General features: G+C 45.7%; 2 protein-coding genes across 2 annotated transcripts; both read right to left on the reverse strand.

Moving 5' to 3' along the window:
* Positions 1 to 10680: 10680 nt before the first annotated feature.
* On the reverse strand, positions 10681 to 16027 carry gja1b (gap junction protein alpha 1b). The gene is made up of 2 exons (XM_029002964.1): positions 15874 to 16027; positions 10681 to 13370 (listed from the first exon to the last, which is right to left on the reverse strand). Exon 2 carries the CDS (start codon positions 13352 to 13354, stop codon positions 12206 to 12208), a length of 1149 nt encoding a protein of 382 aa, XP_028858797.1. The 5' UTR covers positions 13355 to 13370; positions 15874 to 16027; the 3' UTR covers positions 10681 to 12205.
* A 1682-nt stretch (positions 16028 to 17709) lies between these two features.
* gtf2h5 (general transcription factor IIH, polypeptide 5) lies at positions 17710 to 18443 on the reverse strand. The gene is made up of 2 exons (XM_028953376.1): positions 18291 to 18443; positions 17710 to 18045 (listed from the first exon to the last, which is right to left on the reverse strand). The coding sequence occupies exons 1-2, from the start codon at positions 18323 to 18325 to the stop codon at positions 17865 to 17867; spliced, it is 216 nt and encodes a 71-aa protein (XP_028809209.1). The 5' UTR covers positions 18326 to 18443; the 3' UTR covers positions 17710 to 17864.
* Positions 18444 to 18570: the final 127 nt, after the last annotated feature.

Raw genomic sequence — 18570 nt, forward strand, 5'->3', positions numbered from 1 at the left:
TGTGTTTTTCAGGCCAAGGTGCAATGCATGCTGGGTTAAGAACAAAAGCAGGATTGGATAAGATTTTCAGCCGTTGCTGGTTGAACGCAGGTCTGTTGTAGCAACCTCTTCATCCACCATCATTAGCGGGGGATTGCGTTCAGTGTGTGCACGTTACCGCGTTCCCAATCCTTCTCTGCGTCCGACATTGCCTCAGACTCTAATCCTGGAGCATGTTCGTGCAGATGCCAAGCGCTGTACACGGTGACAAGCCATTAACTGTCCATCCAAACTGTACAAAAACGAGACAATCTGAAGTTTCATCTGCTAACACACATTCTGCGTTTATCGCGTTCTTCTTCCTCAGTTGTCTATCACTTTGTACCACAGTGCCTGTCGAGGCTGTCTGAGGGCCTTATTTCAGAGAAGGCAAAGTCCATTCTGCTTAGCAAGATGTTGTGCTGTTTCCAAGCTTAAAAAGAGCTCTCGGTGAGCTGATTGCAAATTAGCGCCCAGTCTGTTGTTTGTCGTTTGTTGCTCAGGTCTGGCATGGCTCCTAGGCTTCTTCTTGCCGGCCTGGATTTGCTGATGTCTTTCCCCATATTGTGACGCGGTGCTGCCTTTCCACATTTGCAAAGTCGAAAGGAGGAAAGCATATGATGTTGGTCATGCCTTGTTTATTATAGGCTAGGACTTTTTTTTGTTTAAACAGGGATTATGCAGATATGTGGAGCGCTTGGTGGTAAAACAAAGCTGCAGCAATGTCCAGTGCCCATCAGGGCAGGGTTCAGAAGATCACCATGACCATTGTGAAAATATCTTGGAGTTGGTTATGGAAAACAAACCGACAGAAAACAATGGCTGATGATTCCATTTGGCTGGCCGAACATGAATAGATTTCTGAGGCACATTTGGACAGTAGCTCTATAACCTCACGACTGTTTTCAGAACTCACTGAACTTGGCCCAAGGTAGAACGGTAAAGAATTAAAAAACAAAAACACCAAGTGTCTGCTTTTCATTTGTATTTGTAGAAACATCAGTATGTGAACGGCCCCAGCCTTGTGTTATGATCACATCTGAACTTTAATTCATGCACTTTTTACATTTTAACCCATTAACTGACACTATCCAGACATATGATCACATATTAATTCCATGCAATTAGGGCTTTAATAATGTAACGATCCTCCAAGGCATCCAGCGTGAGCTGGCCGTGATAGCCAGTCCCGGGCACTGGGTGCAGGCCCCGCCCGTCCTGATTCCTTACACCTGGTTTCTCTCCTTTATAGAAGTCCCTGCACCAGTGTTCTGGGTCCGGTATTGCTGGTCTGTCCATCACTGTGTGTGCGCGTGGTGTGAGAGTGAGTTGTGTGCGTGTGTCTGATGGGCTGGTGCGGACCCCGAGCGGGCTACAGTGTCTGGTCAGTGGACTGGCAGGGCCACCGGGCAGACCATGTGCAGACATCGGCCACAATATCGTATCAGAGTCGGTGGGACTCTGGAGGGTCTTGTGAATGTGTATATGGTTTGGAGTGTCGTGTTTTTCGGGTGTTGTACATGAGCTGAATGTTAGTGAGCCTTTCCCATGTGACTAAGCCTTAACGTTCTCCATTTCTCACTCCTTTTAACCAAGCAGAATCCTATGTGTTTGTTCGTCCTGTATTTATAAATCTGGTTTATGTAAAAGCACCTACGCTTGGGTCCTTTCTTTCCTTGGTGACAAATAACATTAATGTTGTTGAGGGTTAGGATTGCTATTTGTGGGATCTTTCTGTATATTTCTGTTAATTAAATTTGGTTTAAAACCACCAGATTTAAGAGACTGATTTATTTAATGTATTTGGATTCAAAGAGAGTATGTCTTGTGTTATTAGAAAGATAATTATTTGGTCATATGAGACCTTGTCATTAGCATTTTGAAGATATCAAAGAATCTATTACAATTTTTAACCATTTTTAGCAGAAAGCAAACCAAAATCAACATATCAGCATATCGTGTATTTCCGTCTTTCTGTGATGTTGGTGTTTTCGAATGAACTGCCTTTTAGATAATACAGACTGCTTCCAGGAGTTTGTATATTGTCCCTTACTGAGTAGTGAAGACACGTATTCCAGTGGTGTATAATGTATAACACACATAAATGCATAACACATAGTTTACTGTAGAATATTAGCTCTCAAGGGCCACCTTTCATCTTGGGCACCTTAGGCAGTTGCCTACTTTGCCCACATGTTTGCGACAGCCTTGCAAGAAGTTCATTTGGAGATTATAATGGTGGTCTTAGCAACATTATAAAGCTTTGTTGTTTCAAAGAGCACTTAGCAATGTTGGTAGAGTTGCCAGGATCTAACAGCGTCTACATCCGCCACTTTTACGTAGAAAGACTCTTTAGTTATTGTTGGGAAACACGTTCGCCATCCACTTCCTGCTCAGTTTCCTCGCCAGACAGTGTCTTCTTTGCATGAGGGGCTTCCAGGTTTTCTCCTCACTTTCTGTTTTCTTTCGTCTCTGACTGGCTGCATGCCCAGGCCCCAGCAACGTGAGCTGATGTCCTGATGGGAAAAACAGTGCACTCACCGCTGCTTGGGCTCATTAGTATTCAAACGCCACCTAAAGTCTCTAAAAACTCCCCTCCGTCTGAAAGCCGAAGGGGCCGCACTCTTTGCTATTGGATGCAAATATGTTCCTGTTTAGATATTATTTCACCCATCCATTTTCCAAGGCTACTGACAGAGTCACAGGGACGCCTAAGACCATCTCTGCAATCACAGCACAAAACCAAGTGTGATGAAGGATCATCGGTTGACTACTTCATTCTACATGGGATTGGGATTATGGTAGGATACCCATGAAGGGAGAGGCCAGGCCATAATATGATGCCACTTCTGCATATTTTGGGACTAAGGTCTATACCAGAAGATAAGAGAGTGACAACGTGGATTTTCACGTGGTGGATTTTCACCAAAGCAACGGGTTCTGATAGATGAGAAAACCTCATGGCAATTCCATGGCATTTCAAGCATGGCCATTTATTTTAAACAACTATTCATCAACTGAAACAGATTAATATCCTGTGGCGCTCAATGGGAGTTTACCAAACACCCCAACACGCGGTCAACCCTCGTCTGTTTCAATAATCATCAGCCAAGTTGATATCACAGGCATTGGAAGGGCGCTCTTGTTGTTTTTTCGCTACAGGAAAGGGAGGAGAAAAAGAAAAGAAAAACAAGCTTGGTTTGAAATTTGTGGACATATACTTCAGCTTTGTTTGTTGAATGTGTCTGTGGGGTTTAAAGAGGTACTGTGTCATGCTTGCAGAGTGCAGTGATTATGCTGGCAGCCACTGAGGGAAGCTCCACTTCGCAGTGTTTCTGCTGTTCCTCAGCACTGAAGTATATCTGACGTTATCAACGTTACTACTGCAAATCCAGAGCTGCTAATATGTGCGTAAATCGTCCATCTTAAGTAACGTTAAATTTATCAACACGAAAGCAGACTTCAACGGTGTGTTATGGGAGTGGGGTTGTCACGACCTGAACTGGTCCTGGGACTCGGGGCCAGGATTCCTTCTGTTTTTGTGTCCATTGTGTGCCTAATTGCCTCTTGGTGTTATAGTGAAAGTGAAAAAGTGGAGTGATTGTCATTGTGATACACTGTGATACACTGATACACAACGAAATGTGTCCTCTGCTTTTAACCCATCACCCTTGGTGAGCAGTGGGCAGCCATGCAGGCGCCCGAGGAGCAGTTGTATTAGTATGAATGTATCCTGAATGTCTCAAATCTTTGTGCCTGTGTTAATCTCATGACCCGGTGAGTGTTCCCTGCCTGTTTCCTTTCACATCATTAAATGATTGGAATTCTGTGTTTGCGTCCTTTGCAGGGCGTGACAGAATGCAGGAACCATCCCTAGGATGCAGGCAATTCCACCCTGCAGGGAGACTTCCGGTTTTCCCTCCACTCCAGAGGACCAGTCAGTACTCCCATCCAGGCTTTGTGACGGGCTCTCGGTTTTAATGTTCTGTGCCACGGTCGCGTACAGTCCTGATGGAGGTCGATGATGCAGAAGCCCACCGGTTCCTGGCAAGGTCCCGACGCTCACCTTCCGGTCCCAGCTTGTGGTGTCCATGGAGCAGCAGACTGGTCTGCCCTGCGGGGTCCTGTGACATAGGGTGGCTGGGGAAGATGTCGGGAGTGCAAGAATAGCTGGACGTTGGTTTTGAGCACTGTGGTCCCCTGGATGCCCCTGACATTTCTCCCTCTGGATATGCCCCACCCCCTTCCTCAGGGGGGTGGTACTGTCATGACCCGAACTGGTCCTGGGACTCCGGGCCAGGTTTTCCTTCTCTTTTGTGTCCATTATGTGCCTGATTGCCCCTGAGTGTTATAACCTGTTGTATTAGTATACATTTTCCCAAATGTCTGTAGTCTTCATGCATGTATGAGTCTTGTCACCCGGCGAGTGTTCCCTGCCTGTTTCCTGTCATGTCATTAAATCCTTGAGTTACTCTAGATCCTGGTTCCTGGCATTGAGCTGCTGATGAGATGTACAAGCATTAAATGTACCAGAAGGTCATCACAGCCACCAACACCCTAACACCTGAAGCCTCATGGATCTTCAAATAGACCAGTAGCTTTATAATTGACATGCAGTGTACACAATGACACTGGACTAAAATCTACTCTGTCCAGTACCTCCAAACATACTACACCTTTTGGACTATTTTTTCTTGGACAAATCATTACTAACCCTGCACTGACACATAGAAGGGGCTTCCTCTCTGACAGCGTTTTTCCTTGTGTGCAGAAAGGTTCAGAAAAGTGTGGGGGGAGTCAATTATAGGCCTTGTAAAAGTCCATTGGGCTATATAAGAAATAAATGTAGTTTTAGTTTGGAATTGTGCGTTTGCATCCTTCCTGAACTGAACATTTCTAAACATATGCCTGATTGTTGTCTCATTTTGTTGATTGTAAGTGATGACATATTTCTGAACAAATGGAGTCGCTCTGGATAAGGGCGTCTGATAAATGCTGTAAATGTAAATGTAAATGTAGAAGACATAAGGCCTCAGTACTATTAGGGCATACGTTCCTGTTTTTGGTGAGTTTGCACAGCTGAAACCAGCAAAGACTGTAGTTCTAGGAACGCATATTTTGCTTCTATTTCAGTGTAGGGCCTAAACTGCCAAACTAGGCTGTACCAGTGACATAAGTGTTCACCGATTGGCTGAACCACACATAAAGCACAGAGATCCTCCACAAGAGGAACTGTGTGTAAACACACAGTTTATATACATATGAACAAGCATGGTGTTGTTGACGTTAAATGACATCACACTGCCACCAATGCAACCAAATAATTCTGCTTAAGCTGCCATTGGTCAGCTCTGAGGGTGCGGCTATGAAAGTGAGAAAAGTGGACCTTGCTTAAGAGGACCACAGTGGCACCTTGTTGCGATTTGAACCTTCGGTTATGTGTCCACTTCATTACCTGCCAAGCCATCACTGCCCCAGTCCAGGTTGTGGCTATGTCTGTAGTGGTTTGGAATAAATTGGAAAATTGTATAAAGGTGTGTATACGATTTAGTGTATGTAAACAAGCATATATGGTCCACTGAAGGAGGACCCAAAATCAAGCATCAAGAATAAAAATAAAGACCAAGAAAACTACACAATGCTATTCATAATGAGATTTGCATGAAATGTTATCTGGTAGGGTGGTGGCAGCCTCAACAGACTGGTTAAAATGCTAAACGGGGTTACGTCCAGTTCCTCACCTCATAACTAACAGCGAGCCTTGCTCACCCTGAAATAACCATGTTTGCCAAAGGTTATTAAATCTCCAGCATATTTTGAGTAAACAATGGTTTCAATTAGCCATGGCGGTTTCTTTTTGCGATTCTTAGAATTTCTGTCATATTTTTTAACCAGATTTGGACCCTGCTGTGGAAAAGATGGTCTCATCTGGATGAATGAAAAAAAACCTACTCTGATGGGGTAGTGTCAGAAAGGCATTCAGTTCTTCGTCTTTGAGCGCAAGTGTGGGAATGATTAGCCTATGCCAACACAAACAGCTATTGACGTTGGACTGTTGCTCTGAACGTTCCTCTGAACAAATGGTATAATTTTACCCAACACTTGAAACCGCATCTGCCTCCTCATCTAACTACTGAATATACCCTACATCAAGTGTTGTTGTCATACGGGTCGGTGCTGAATCCTTCAGGCAGATGGTGGTGTGTCTGCCATCACAAATATTTTAATGACCTTGATGCTTCGGACACAGCTGAAAAATGGCGTGTGTGTGTGTAATTACTATGAAACCAGAGGTCAGAAGGGGTAATTCAGTAGTGGGAGGACAGTGGCAGGACCACAAGTTAATGCATCCCACATGTCGGAGGCTTTTTTTGCCGTTTTGAGCGGCAGTACGCGTCACTGCATTTCCCTGCCCTTGTCTGAGTGTGTGGATCGCGTCAGCGTCATGTCTTCATGTCTTACGTAAGCTTTCAATTTCTTGTGTTTACTCATATTGGCCTGACACCCGGCGCCTTCTATGCTTTTAGATGTGAGCAGTGAGCCTGACCACCCGTGATTCACCGGCGACTTTCGACGGACGGCTGTCAGCCGAGGATCTTGGATCTCGCACTGGTCCCTCTCTCTCGCCTGGTGTCCCGTCCTCTGGCTCTTCCGTCTTTCATGTGGCACTGGGAGCAGCAGATGTGCCCCTCCAACCATGTCATGTGCTGTTCTTAGACTTCAAAGGCCTCGCGTGGGATGCAGCTTTTAGCAATCAGTGGTTTATGTGCCTTGAAATGAAGGCACACAAAATATGATATATTTTGTGCGTGCGCGCGCAGACGTCTGTCTGAGAGAGAGAGACACCAACAGGAAATAGAGAGAGAGAGAGACCCAATGAAAGGCGACTGTCTATAATGATGGCTGATAGCAAAAGAACAATAGTGATTATATGACAGGCATGGAAATGAATATCTAACTTACTCATATTATTACTTTACAGGCATCCCTTGTCTTGTCAGCTGCATACTTTTCAGATGCTGGCAGCCGGAACAGCTGTCCGTACGGCTGGAGCAGGACAACGTTCACCTCCTGTGGTTTTTGTGCCTTTTTCAAAGGAAGGAAACGGGGGGCCTTGGGACGCACCGCAGGCCCTTCTGTTGCGTTACAGCGTGCATCCTGCTGACGCGGCAGGATCTGAAAGAGATACACATGTACATGTAAAGGGCCTTTTGTGACACTGTATGAACCCTGCGCTTTATTTGTTTTATTGTGACTTGCTCCACCGCTACGGCCCCTACTCTCCTCCGATTCTGCAGCGCACAGCACTCTCACAGCAACAGGGGATCAGCACCCACCACCACCTCAACGCCCCCACCACTCCTTCCTGCCCCACGTCTGTTCTTCAGCTCATTAAACATCTTGGGAGCCTCTTTGATAAAGCCGCGGCCCCTTCTTCCTCTCCTACCCGAAGAGTCTGAATCCAGCAGTGGAAAATTTCTCCCCCCTCCCCAGAAAGAAAGTGGATTGGATCTGGAGCCAGTTTTTAACCACAGCGAAAGCTGAGACATCATTTGAGATCAGCCACTCTTGCCGTTTAAGAATTGGAAGCATCCTCTTGTTTTCCTTTACTTATGCTTATATAAACAGCTGCGAGTGTGTGTGGATCTTTCAGGAAACATGACTGTGCATGATATCCGCACGCTGTGGCACAAGCCAAAAACAGCCTGTCCAGAGCTGCCCACCACTGACACACACACACAAATACCATTCACCTCTGACAAAACATGGAAACTTTTCACCTCTTCCTACAGGTTATGTGCAAAGACTGGGTTTGCACTCTGGCTGATCAAAACTGACCCCTGGAAGATCATTTGCTACAAGAAATTTGCATTTAATGTACAGGAGTGGACTGAGGTAACCCTACATGTTAGCGTTTTTTTTCCCCAATTGCATTACTGCTTGTCTGATGCCTCATAAAAGTGCCATATAATGATCACTTACAGAAGGTTTAGCATCTTAATGCAAATTTAAAACCAGATCAGGTCATGATAGAGGGCTACTTGCTTACTCCCCCAGCTCCTGATATCTTTGATGTAATTGCTCAGAGGCCAGCATCATCCCTTGAACTTAAGCATGTTGCACAAATTACAGTGTTGTCCAATTATTCATTGCCAAAATATAATAAACTTTTATGATTTACTTCCTGATTCCCTTTGCCTCTTGCAAAAAGCACCTTTAATTTGCACATTCATTGCAAGTGAGCTAATTTTGGACTGGTAATACTGATATTGACAATAATGACACATGCTGATGGAATCCTTAAAGAACCAAAACCTAACTTTAATAACAGAACGGATAAAAGCTAATCTTTTTTTGTCGACCCCGCACCCGCATGAACCTTTGACCCGGATTTGTTTACACCTGTACCTTGTTTTTTGGCCTGATGGTGTTGACCTGCATGTATGAAAGCCTGCCACATGTGTCATGTCTACCTGGCCTACTTTAATTTCAATCGATCTTGATTTGTAAAGAGCTTTTGAGGTCAGCACTGGGTTGTTCATGTCAGGTCACAGACGCAGTGCAGTGTGAGTTGCGCCCAAGGATTGCCGGGAAATTGAGAAGGAGGCAGTGTCCAGGTTTACAGTCCATCGATGTGGTATAGGAGTGACTTCAAAACAGGTATCAGCTTATGACTTGAAAGACCATTGAGATGTAAACAGGAAGGTTCTGTTTGGTTGGTTGGTCATTCCACACCAGGATTTGTACCTGTCACCATTCTCCCTTTAAAGGGGTTGGAGGGGTGCCTTGGGGAGCAGTGTGTGGCACCTTGGTGGCTTGGGATTTGAACCCGCAACCTTCCGATTGACAGTCTGCTTCATTAACTGCTTGGCCACCTACACTTGGTCATTTTTTTTCAGCAGGATATAATCTGTGGAAATAGGAAAGTGTTTTGTCCTGTTTAACCAGACAACCCCTACTGGAGCACATTGCAAACAGCTTTCATTCATTCCGAAGGTTCTAGGCCCGGCAGAAGAACCCCTTTTTTTGTGCACCATGTCTGAAGGAGCTTCTGAATTCAGAGATCCTTGTCATGTCACTGTGATGCATTCGGCCTTCAAACGCAACCTAAGAAGGATGTGGCCTCCAATTGAGAGCCGGATTCATACAGGATTCAGGTAAGGGGAGAACAGCACACCACCATCGGACTGTTATGGTGTCACATTTGATAGGAATGGTTACAGTTTTAGGTAAAGTGTAACGCGTCTGAGCTCCTTCCACCACACCGTGTTCTGTCAGCGCAAGAGCATCAGCATCACTTAGAAAAATGTCACTTAGAAAAATTCAGAACTCATTTGCTGGCGGGGGCCTGGCGGCTGTCAGCCGGCCCAGCAGCTGTTTTTATTAGGCCGACGTCAGAGCGAAAAGATGATTTGCCATTTTTAGTCAAAGTTCGCAGCTTTTTTAAACGGCGGACTCGCTGCACCACCCTGGAGCTGCGGTCGAGGCGTCTGCGCAGTAAAGCTGTCCTCGCTCCTTCCAAAAATAAACAATGAAACATGCGCCCGCACCTCTCTGCCGTCTGAACATACACAGGCAGCGGGGCCGGTCTGGATCCTTCCTAGAAACTAGAATCCGTGGATACTGCACAACCTACGAGTTCAGCCCGCTTCACCTCATGGGCTTATTAGATACATAAAAGTGACTAAATGTGTTATCAAGTGATTTTCTTTTTTTGTATTTTTCAGATGGTGAAAGTTATTACCACCCCGACAATAATTTGTAGAACACAAGCTAATTAATCACTTTTATTACACTATAATTACATGTTCCTGTCTCTGGAATAAGTACTTGTTATAGTCCCAATAAAAGAGTTATGGAGAATTTTAAACGTGGATTAATAAGCGCTGCATCAAAGTAATATTTGTTTTGTGTTTTGTTTTGCGCTTTTTTTTTTTTTCTTTCAGCTCCGGCTACATGTGGTCTGCAGCTTCAGCCCAAGCATATGGTTTTATTTAGCCATGTGGAAAGGTTAAATAGGAAACTTGGATAAGGGAGAAAGCGCAGATTCTTTTTATATGGTAAAAATTTTTCTACGTTTCTGGGGCATTTTAAAACATAAATGTGAACCTTATCAGACTTCAGGATCCTAACGACACCCTGGCATGGCTTCACGTTGGCCCTGCCGCAGGCCGTCCGCCAGAAGTTCAGCTCCAGGCTGTGTGGCTTATCCCACGTGCTCCACGGAGCAGATCTCAGAGTAGACAGGGCCACTACGGATTTTTCTCTTCTTGGAGGCTGGTGTTGAAACATTGGACAGTATTTATTCTCAATAAACTGAAAAAATTAATGGCGGGTTTTGCTACAGCACCCAACACCCGCCTTCCGCCTTCTAGTTTCCGTTAGTTGCTCAATGCAACTGCATCCATGAATGAACAACCAACAAAGAGATTAAGAAAGGAAAAAATCTTTATTGGTTAAAATAGCTTTTTTTTTTTTTTTCCCCCACAGACATGATTAATAACAATTTTTTTTCTGGAAATATTTTTTTTTTTGCTATCATGCACTTGCACACTGTACAACAGTGGATCTGTATGGAATGTTAATTCCTCATCACACTTCACCCAACAGATATACAAACTAAATCGGACTCATTCGAATACAAGTGTTTATCCTTGACCATTTCAGGGCCCAAGAAATTTGGGTCATATAAAAGTTCCGTGTGAGTGTATTTTTTTTTTTTTGTAGTTGTCTTGTTTCGCCCGGTGTGTGGTAAAAATAAATTAGTATAATTACCATGCTTATTATTTGTCTCTGTCTTTTGCATCATATTACACTCTAGCCAAGTTCTGAGTTCAGTGCAAACACCTTTCTAGATGGAAAAAAAAATCATAAAAATTTAACTGGTGTGGTTTGAGTACCAAAATTCTATGATGCAAAGTTAAGAAGAACTGTCCAATTGTAAATTGATGTAGTAAGGGTTGGTAAGATGCTACACTGGCATACCTTGTTTTAATATATATTTGACTAAATATTAGTCCAGCACTATAAGCAGTCTTCTAAAAACTCACATTGGTGATGCAGTTAGCTTGATTTACAGTACTAAAAAATTCTATTTCTCAAGCAGCAAAAGATTACACTGAATTGAGAAAAAAAAAAAAACACATTCACTCACACGCACAAAAAAAACAACAAAATACTCACTTTAACTTCTCCCCACATAAAAAAAAATCTTTCAAACGAGAAAAAAACAAGAGCCTAACAATTAAGCAAAAAAAAAAAGCTGTGTATTGGACAGCAGCTTTAATCCAGACACCAAAAATGTCTGCCCAAATCCAAAAAAAAACAAAAAAAAGTTACACGACTGACACCACATAAATTCAAAGTTTATCAGGAAATGAAAGTCCACACTGAACAAAAACCTCTTACAGTTTTGAGAAGTGTACTGTTGTAATTGTAATTTGGATTACTGTCAATAAATATGCAGGGTTTAGTTACATTAAATACTACTGGTGTGGAAACGGCAATGGGCAGTAGTTAATCATCATTTAGTGGTGGATGTCCTGCACACTTTTAGTAATAAATAAATATTAATCCACGATCGTTAGTAGTAGCCTACCCACAAACCCTGTTTAAGAAGACTGGTTTGAGGCCATTGAGAAGAGTTACGTGACCGGGGCTGGGGGGGGGGCAGAAGTCAAAACTAAATGAGCTGTACTGTTAATTAAAGAAGTGCAGAATGTTTTCAAAATCACTGTTTATGATTGTGTGTGGGTGTGTGTGTGTGTGTGTGTGTGTGTGTGTGTGTGTGTGTGTGTGTGTGTGACCGAACCAAATACTCCACCAAGGCACAGTGCGAAATGAGGGGTCGTGGAGTTGGCAAAGCCACCCCGGTGATGATGTTCTGTTGTTAAGGCTTGGTAGCTCCACTAGTTTCAGTGTCATCATTAATGGATAGTACCTCCAGCACTGTTATTTCATTTTTTTTTTTGTTTTTTTTTTAAGTGTCTGTGTCGACTAGAGTCTCTAGTGAGGACAGTGAACGGGAACGGGGAGAGGTGGAAATGGCCCCTCCCCCATCCCAACCCCCATCTGGCCCTTAGCACTTGAGGTCAGCTCTTTGTGCTTTTCCGCTCTCTGCTTTTCCGGCGCCGTGACCCCGCCCCCACCCCCCACCCCGACTCCCACCCTGCCTCGGGAGGTCAGGTCAGACGTCCAGGTCGTCCGGCCGCGCCCGGCTGCTGATGCGGCTGCTGGCCCGGCTGCAGGGCCGCGCGTCGATGAGGGCGAGGGGCTGCATCTCGTGGCCCGCCGCCGGGTGCTTCTTGTGCTCGTGGGTGTCGTCGGGGTAGTCGAAGGCCTGCGCGTGGGAATTGGAGATGGTGCTGCCGTTCTGGCCCAGCCGGTTCTGCTCCGTGCTGTAGTTGGCCCAGTTTTGCTCGTTGGCCTGCTTGTTGTAGTTGCGGCAGGAGTTTGTCCTCTCTCCTGTCGCAAGCTTGTACCCCGGCGGGGACATGGGGGACAGCGGAGCTGTGGGTGACGAGCAGCCGTTGTAGTAGGCGTACTTGGAAGTGGACAGGTCCTTGGACGTGTTGGTCAGCGTGCCTCCGGCAGGGTAAAGGTTCTGCTTGCCCTTCACGCGGTCCTTGATCCTCTTAAAGAAGACGTAGAAGAGTTCGATCACGTTGAGCAGCAGCGACACCAGGGACACGACCAGCATGAAGATGATGAAGACCGTTTTCTCCGTGGGTCGGGACAGGAAGCAGTCCACCACGTGCGGGCAGGGCAGGCGCTCACATCTGTACACCGTGTCCAGCGTGAAGCCGTACATGTACCACTGGATGACCAGGAAGCCCACCTCGAACACCGACTTGAAGAAGATGCTGACGATGTAGGTGCGCAGGAGGGCGCCCTTCATCTGCACCTTTCCGTGCTCCTGCAGGCCGTGCTTCAGCTTCTTCATCTCGATCTTCTTCAGCGGGATCTCCACGTCCCCACCGTCGTTGGCCACCGCCTTCAGCTCCTCCTCCTTGCGGTTGAGCTTCTCCTCCTTCCGCATCAGGTAGAAGACGTGGGCCAGGTAGAGCAGCGTCGGCGTGGACACGAAGATGATCTGCAGGACCCAGAAGCGCACGTGGGAAATGGGGAAGGACTTGTCGTAGCAGACGTTCTCGCAACCTGGCTGCTGCGTGTTGCACTTGAAGGCCGACTGCTCGTCGCCCCACGCCGACTCCACCGCGGTCCCGAGCACGAGGATTCGGAAGATGAAGAGGACGGAGAGCCAGACCTTCCCGCCCGCAGTCGAGTAGGCCTGTACCTTGTCCAGGAGTCTCCCCAAAGCACTCCAGTCACCCATCTTGGGGGAGAACTAGCTGCAATCAGATAATTCGAAAGTCTTAACTTCATCACACACAAAATAAACACATTTACGTACAGAAACGTCCAGGCGACTGGACATTTGACAGAAACTTAAAAAAATACTAATTTGAATGCAAGTGAATAAATAAAATAAAGTGTAGTGATTGTCACATGTGATACATACACAGCAGCACAGCACACGGTGCACACAGTGAAATTTGTCCTCTGTATTTAACCATCACCCTTGGTGAGCAGTAGGCAGCCATGACAGGCGCCCGGGGAGCAGTGTGTGGGGACGGTGCTTTGCTCAGTGGCACCTCAGTGGCACCTTGGCAGATCGGGATTTGAACCGGCAACCTTCTGATTACGGGTCCGCTTCCTTAATCGCTAGGCCCCCAATGCCCTAATGGCCTAACGACATGATTTGAAGGTCCCCAACATGTCATTCAGTGTATTCTGTGTATTCTTATTGCATTGTCATTGGCTTAACTAGATAATTAGCATGGATTCTGGGCCGAATCACAGCTTGATTGACGCATCATGCGTCATATAGTGTAAATGACCTTTTTTGAAATTTGTCACCTGCACACGTGTGAACTGGCTAGGCTCAGAGCATTGAGCTGTGGCAGTATTAACACGCTCAAGCCTTTTTAACGTTGCCTCGCCCACTTATCATGACCGGAACAGCGCATTTCAACAGTGGGTGGTAGTGGCCTAGTGGGTAACACACTTGCCTGTGAACCAGAAGACCCAGGTTCAAATCCCGCTTACCACCATTGTGTCCCTGAGCAAGACACCTAACCCTGAGTGTCTCCAGGGGGGGACTGTCCCTGTAACTACTGATTGTAAGTCGCTCTGGATAAGGGCGTCTGGTAAATGCTGTAAATGTAAATTTCACTGCGTTCAGCATCGCTTCTTCGTCTTCTGGCTCCAACGTGCTCGTGTTGCTCGTGCGGCAGCTGAAGCGCTCATGGCAAGATGCCGCCTAGTGGAACTGGCCGTGTCTCCCATACCCTAATCCACCACAGCGGGTTTAATGGAGGGTCTCGTGGTCTGTGACCCACCTTCGCCGATCAGTCGAACTGAGACCTGATCACTCTGAAAGTCTGTTGTTTAGGGAAAAAAGGGCAAAACTAATGCAGGTAGTTATGGTTTGGGCCCAAGATGCCAAAAACGTTCGATTCCTTCTCCAGATCTGCTTCTCATCACAGCAGTCCGCTTGAACATTCCTATAAACATAAAAGAGCCATTCTTGCAAGAAAAAAAAAAAAAAAGAGGTCATGTTGCCACAAGTAATGGTAGTCAGATCACGGCTCATGCATTTCCATTAAACGCTGCCGGCTCCAGGTAAGCGGCACGGAACCAGTGAATTCTGCTTGATCGCTCGATGTGGACTATCAGACAAGAGACAAGCTCGCGGCGTTTTGGAAAACAACAGGGCAGAATCAATAAAATGCAAGATGTGTATGAAAAAGACAGAGAGAGAGAGGAAGAGAAAAAAGAACAAAAGCGCAGGAGGTTTTTTTTTTTTTTTTTTTTACAAGTCTTCCCCACCAGGGAGGCCGACCGTGATTCACTCGGCTCTTTGTTCGCACATCACCCTCACTCGACCAGCATCGAGCCTCGGTCCAGGGCTCGCAGCTCTCTCCGAGCGCCTGAGAAGGCGATAATGAAATCCACAGCTTAGCGCGGGAGAGCCGTGGCGGGGGCTCAGGGGCCTGCGTGGCTGTAAACGCCAGGCCGGGCTTCGGACCCGAAGGGCCACGACGGTGCCAAACTTCGCGTCCATCTGAGGAAAGATGGTTCTCATTCCTTCTCGGGGAGTTTGGCCCGCATGTCGCACACGGGACATCCCCACCTGCACCGAGACGCCTGAGTCCCCACGAGCCTCAGTAAGACCCGGTGGATCTGCCCGCTGTCCCTGGCAAGCCCCATACTGGGCCAAATCTGTACTGCAGGATTCTTTCTCCCAGTGTGTGTGTGTGTATATATATATATATATTATTTTATTAAAGTGCATGCTTAGAAATGAACACTTAAACACATTGAAGTTTTTGAAGTAACATCAAGTGTCACTTCGTGTCGTTTGCTTTTGGTCCTTTAAACGGTGGACGTGCCCTGTGACCTCTGCAAGTGAGGGATCTTCACTGGGATGGGAGTTACTTTGGGCTAAAAATTTCCCTGTGCAGTCAATAAGTAAACGTTTTGTACGCGACGTAAGTCGATTTTAGTGTGTGTATATACATATATAAAAAATCACGGAGAATCGACAGTTTAATTAAAGAAGTCAATAAAGTTTTCTTCCACAGAGCTTGTTTTAAATAAGTGTTATGTTCTTATAAAGCGTAATTAGATTTTTTTGTCGATGTAAGTTCACTTTTTCTCACCTCAAGATGTAATATTTTATATTAATAACTCGAATTGATGGGAAACTTTTTTTTTTTATCTTGACGCGTATTTGTGTTTTTTTTTCCCCCTAACCTCTTAGGAATAATAAGTTTGCCCGCGTCTCCTTACCTGAAAGTCCGTGAGAAGTTCGAGGAGAGTCCGGCACGGACTTTCTCCGGCACCCCTTTCTCCGCAGCAGTCAGCCCGCTCCGTTGGAATCCAGGTTCGGGACCGGGGAGAAAACTGAGCCCCACTTGTCAAACTTGCGCCGCTTATAAGAGTCTTCATGCGCGCAGACGCAAAAAAAAAAAAAAGAAAGAAAAAAAGTTTGGAGGAAAAAAAAAAAAAAAAGTTCGTCACCTGATTCTCTACGTCACCGCGGTTCCCGACCAACTTTCACACAAGTCGGACCCTGGTTGTCTTACGGCCAATTTAATGTCAGAAAAGAACAAAGTTCAACTTTCCAGATATTTCAAAACTAAAATTTCAAATATTTCAAGAACATTCTTCTTTTCTAACATTCAGTATACATACAAATATTCAAAGACTAATTCTCGATCACGCAACGATGGGAAATAAACACAGTTCTGTAGTGTGTGTATGTATATATATATGTGTGTGTGTGTGTGTGTGTGTGTATATATTAATACACGCACGAGAATAAAACTTCATTCACTTGGATTAAACCCCGAAGACCAGTGCGTGTTAAGGATACGAGTTAAACTGTACAGTGAACTTGTAGTCTGCGTTAAGATGCTCGCCGGCGTTCTTCATGCCGATAACTTTACAATTTAAGGGCGTTGCGCCATCTAGCGCATGATCGAGGAGGAGCACCCGCTCGTTCCGTGAAATGCGTTTAAAATGAACGGACAAAGGAAATCAATTGAAATAAAAAGGGATTTACAGAAAAAATCTGGACGGACACGAATCGTCAGATCGGAATAGAAACGTTTTTTTTCTGGAGAAAAAGCCCTTTGCAGATTTCTTCCGTTCTTGGAGGCCCCGATAAACTCAGCCTAGGTCCACAATAAGACCGAGGCAGATAACTCTCCGATCCCCGTCATACAAATCTATAATTCGCGTCAATGAACAGCCTCGTCGTGCATGCATCATATATACTCCATGTGGCAGGCAAGCAGCGCCCCCTTCTGTGCAAGCAAAGAAATGCAGTTCTAGGCTGTTTTAACAGGAGGCTTCGGGCTTCAATGCGAAGTCCCGGTATTAGGCGCTGGAAATAATACAAGGATCTGCACATTCGAAGCTGTTCGTTTACTTTGCAGCCCACTCTCGTGAACAACATGGGGACCTGAGTGCATTTAAGTTTGTGCCATTTAGCTGACGCCCTCGTCCAGAGCGGCTTACGACCAGTGGTCACCAGGACAACCATTGAAATTTTGAACATTTGAACCATTAAACAATGAACCATTTTGAATCATTAAAATTAACGAACATTTCAGCTCATCGCTGTTAAGCTATTACATTGGCCACCTTGCAAGGAGAGTATACATGTTTTATATTCTAGTTTCTTTGCTCTGATTACTGCTTTGCACTCTTCATTCTCTCGATGAGCTTCAAGATGTCGTCACCTGAAATGCTTCTCCAACAGTCTTGAAGGAGTTCCCAGAGGTGTTTAGCACTTGTTGGCCCCTTTACCTTCACTCTGCGTTCCAGCTCACCCCAAACCATCTGGACTGGGTTCAGGTCCGGTGACTGTGGAGTCCAGGTCTCCACTTTTTGTTAAGTACATAACTCCACATGTGTTCATTCATAGTTTTGATGCCTTCAGTGAGAATCTACCAACGTAAATGGTCATGAAAATAAAGAAAACACATTGAATGAGGTGTGTCCAAACTTTTGGCCTGTACTGAACGTAGCACACTTTTCACTCATTACGAGTTTTCTTATTAAATGCAGAGACCTTTTACCAACCCCCCCAAATGGAACAAAAAAAACCTCATACATCTGTATTTTCAATTCAGAATATTATTGTTGACAGTTTAATGCTCGCAAGTGCACAAAAGAAAAAACATGCTCATCACATGCAGTCAATACCAACAGCACATTTAGTAATGTACAGAGTCAGATCCTTATGTATCTGCAGAAAACTTAAATCTGGCTCCTTATTTCTGCGTGATGGGGAAGGAATTCTGGTCCATCAGCTCCCCAACTCTCTCCTGGAGAATCTGCACCACCTCTCCGAGGATGAAGACGTGCGTGTCGTCCAGGTCGTGGATGATGAACTTCTTCCCCAGCGCACACGTCTCGTCCAGGTACAGGAGGAACTGCTTCATGGCGGGGTCGCTGTGGGACGCAGAGAGCGACCAGCAGCCGAACGTCAACACAACGTCATCACAACGTCACCCACCGCAGCCACGAAATACGAACAGAACTGGCTCGCGGCGGCGATGACGGAGCCGCCGACAATCGGATTTTCATTACTGTACACGACACGGAGAGGTGATTGCGCTTAAATTTGTGGCATTTAAGCTGTCACCCCTGTCCCCACTTCGCCACGCTACCGGAGGAACGTTTATTATTCAACCTACCATTCCACAAGCACTCCTTTCAGCACATTCACCATTTTCTCTACGCGAGGGCTGCAACGAAAGTTTGGTGCGAAGCTCGCAAAATGACACGATGCGACAAAATCCCGTGCATTCAGGTCGACGCGCAGCCGCTGGTCGCCTCCGGTTGTGGAGAACCGGGGATTTGAGGGACGGGAGATGCGTTATCGCCACCTACCGGCGCGGAGGAAAAGCGCTGTCCCTTGACCCACGACGCTCTGCTGCATCGCACATTGGATAGCTTCGGGATTAGCGATATAAA

Source organism: Denticeps clupeoides, chromosome 14, assembly GCF_900700375.1.
Source record: "Denticeps clupeoides chromosome 14, fDenClu1.1, whole genome shotgun sequence".
In the NCBI taxonomy this organism is placed as follows: Eukaryota; Metazoa; Chordata; class Actinopteri; order Clupeiformes; family Denticipitidae; genus Denticeps; species Denticeps clupeoides.

Coding starts and splice junctions, on each gene's coding strand:
- gja1b (XM_029002964.1), bottom strand. CDS start 13,354: ATGGGTGACTGGAGTGCTTTGGGGAGACTCCTGGACAAGGTACAGGCC.
- gtf2h5 (XM_028953376.1), bottom strand. CDS start 18,325: ATGGTGAATGTGCTGAAAGGAGTGCTTGTGGAATG. Junction 18,046..18,290: donor AAAGGAGTGCTTGTGGAATG/GTAGGTTGAATA, acceptor TGCGTCCCACAG/CGACCCCGCCATGAAGCAGT.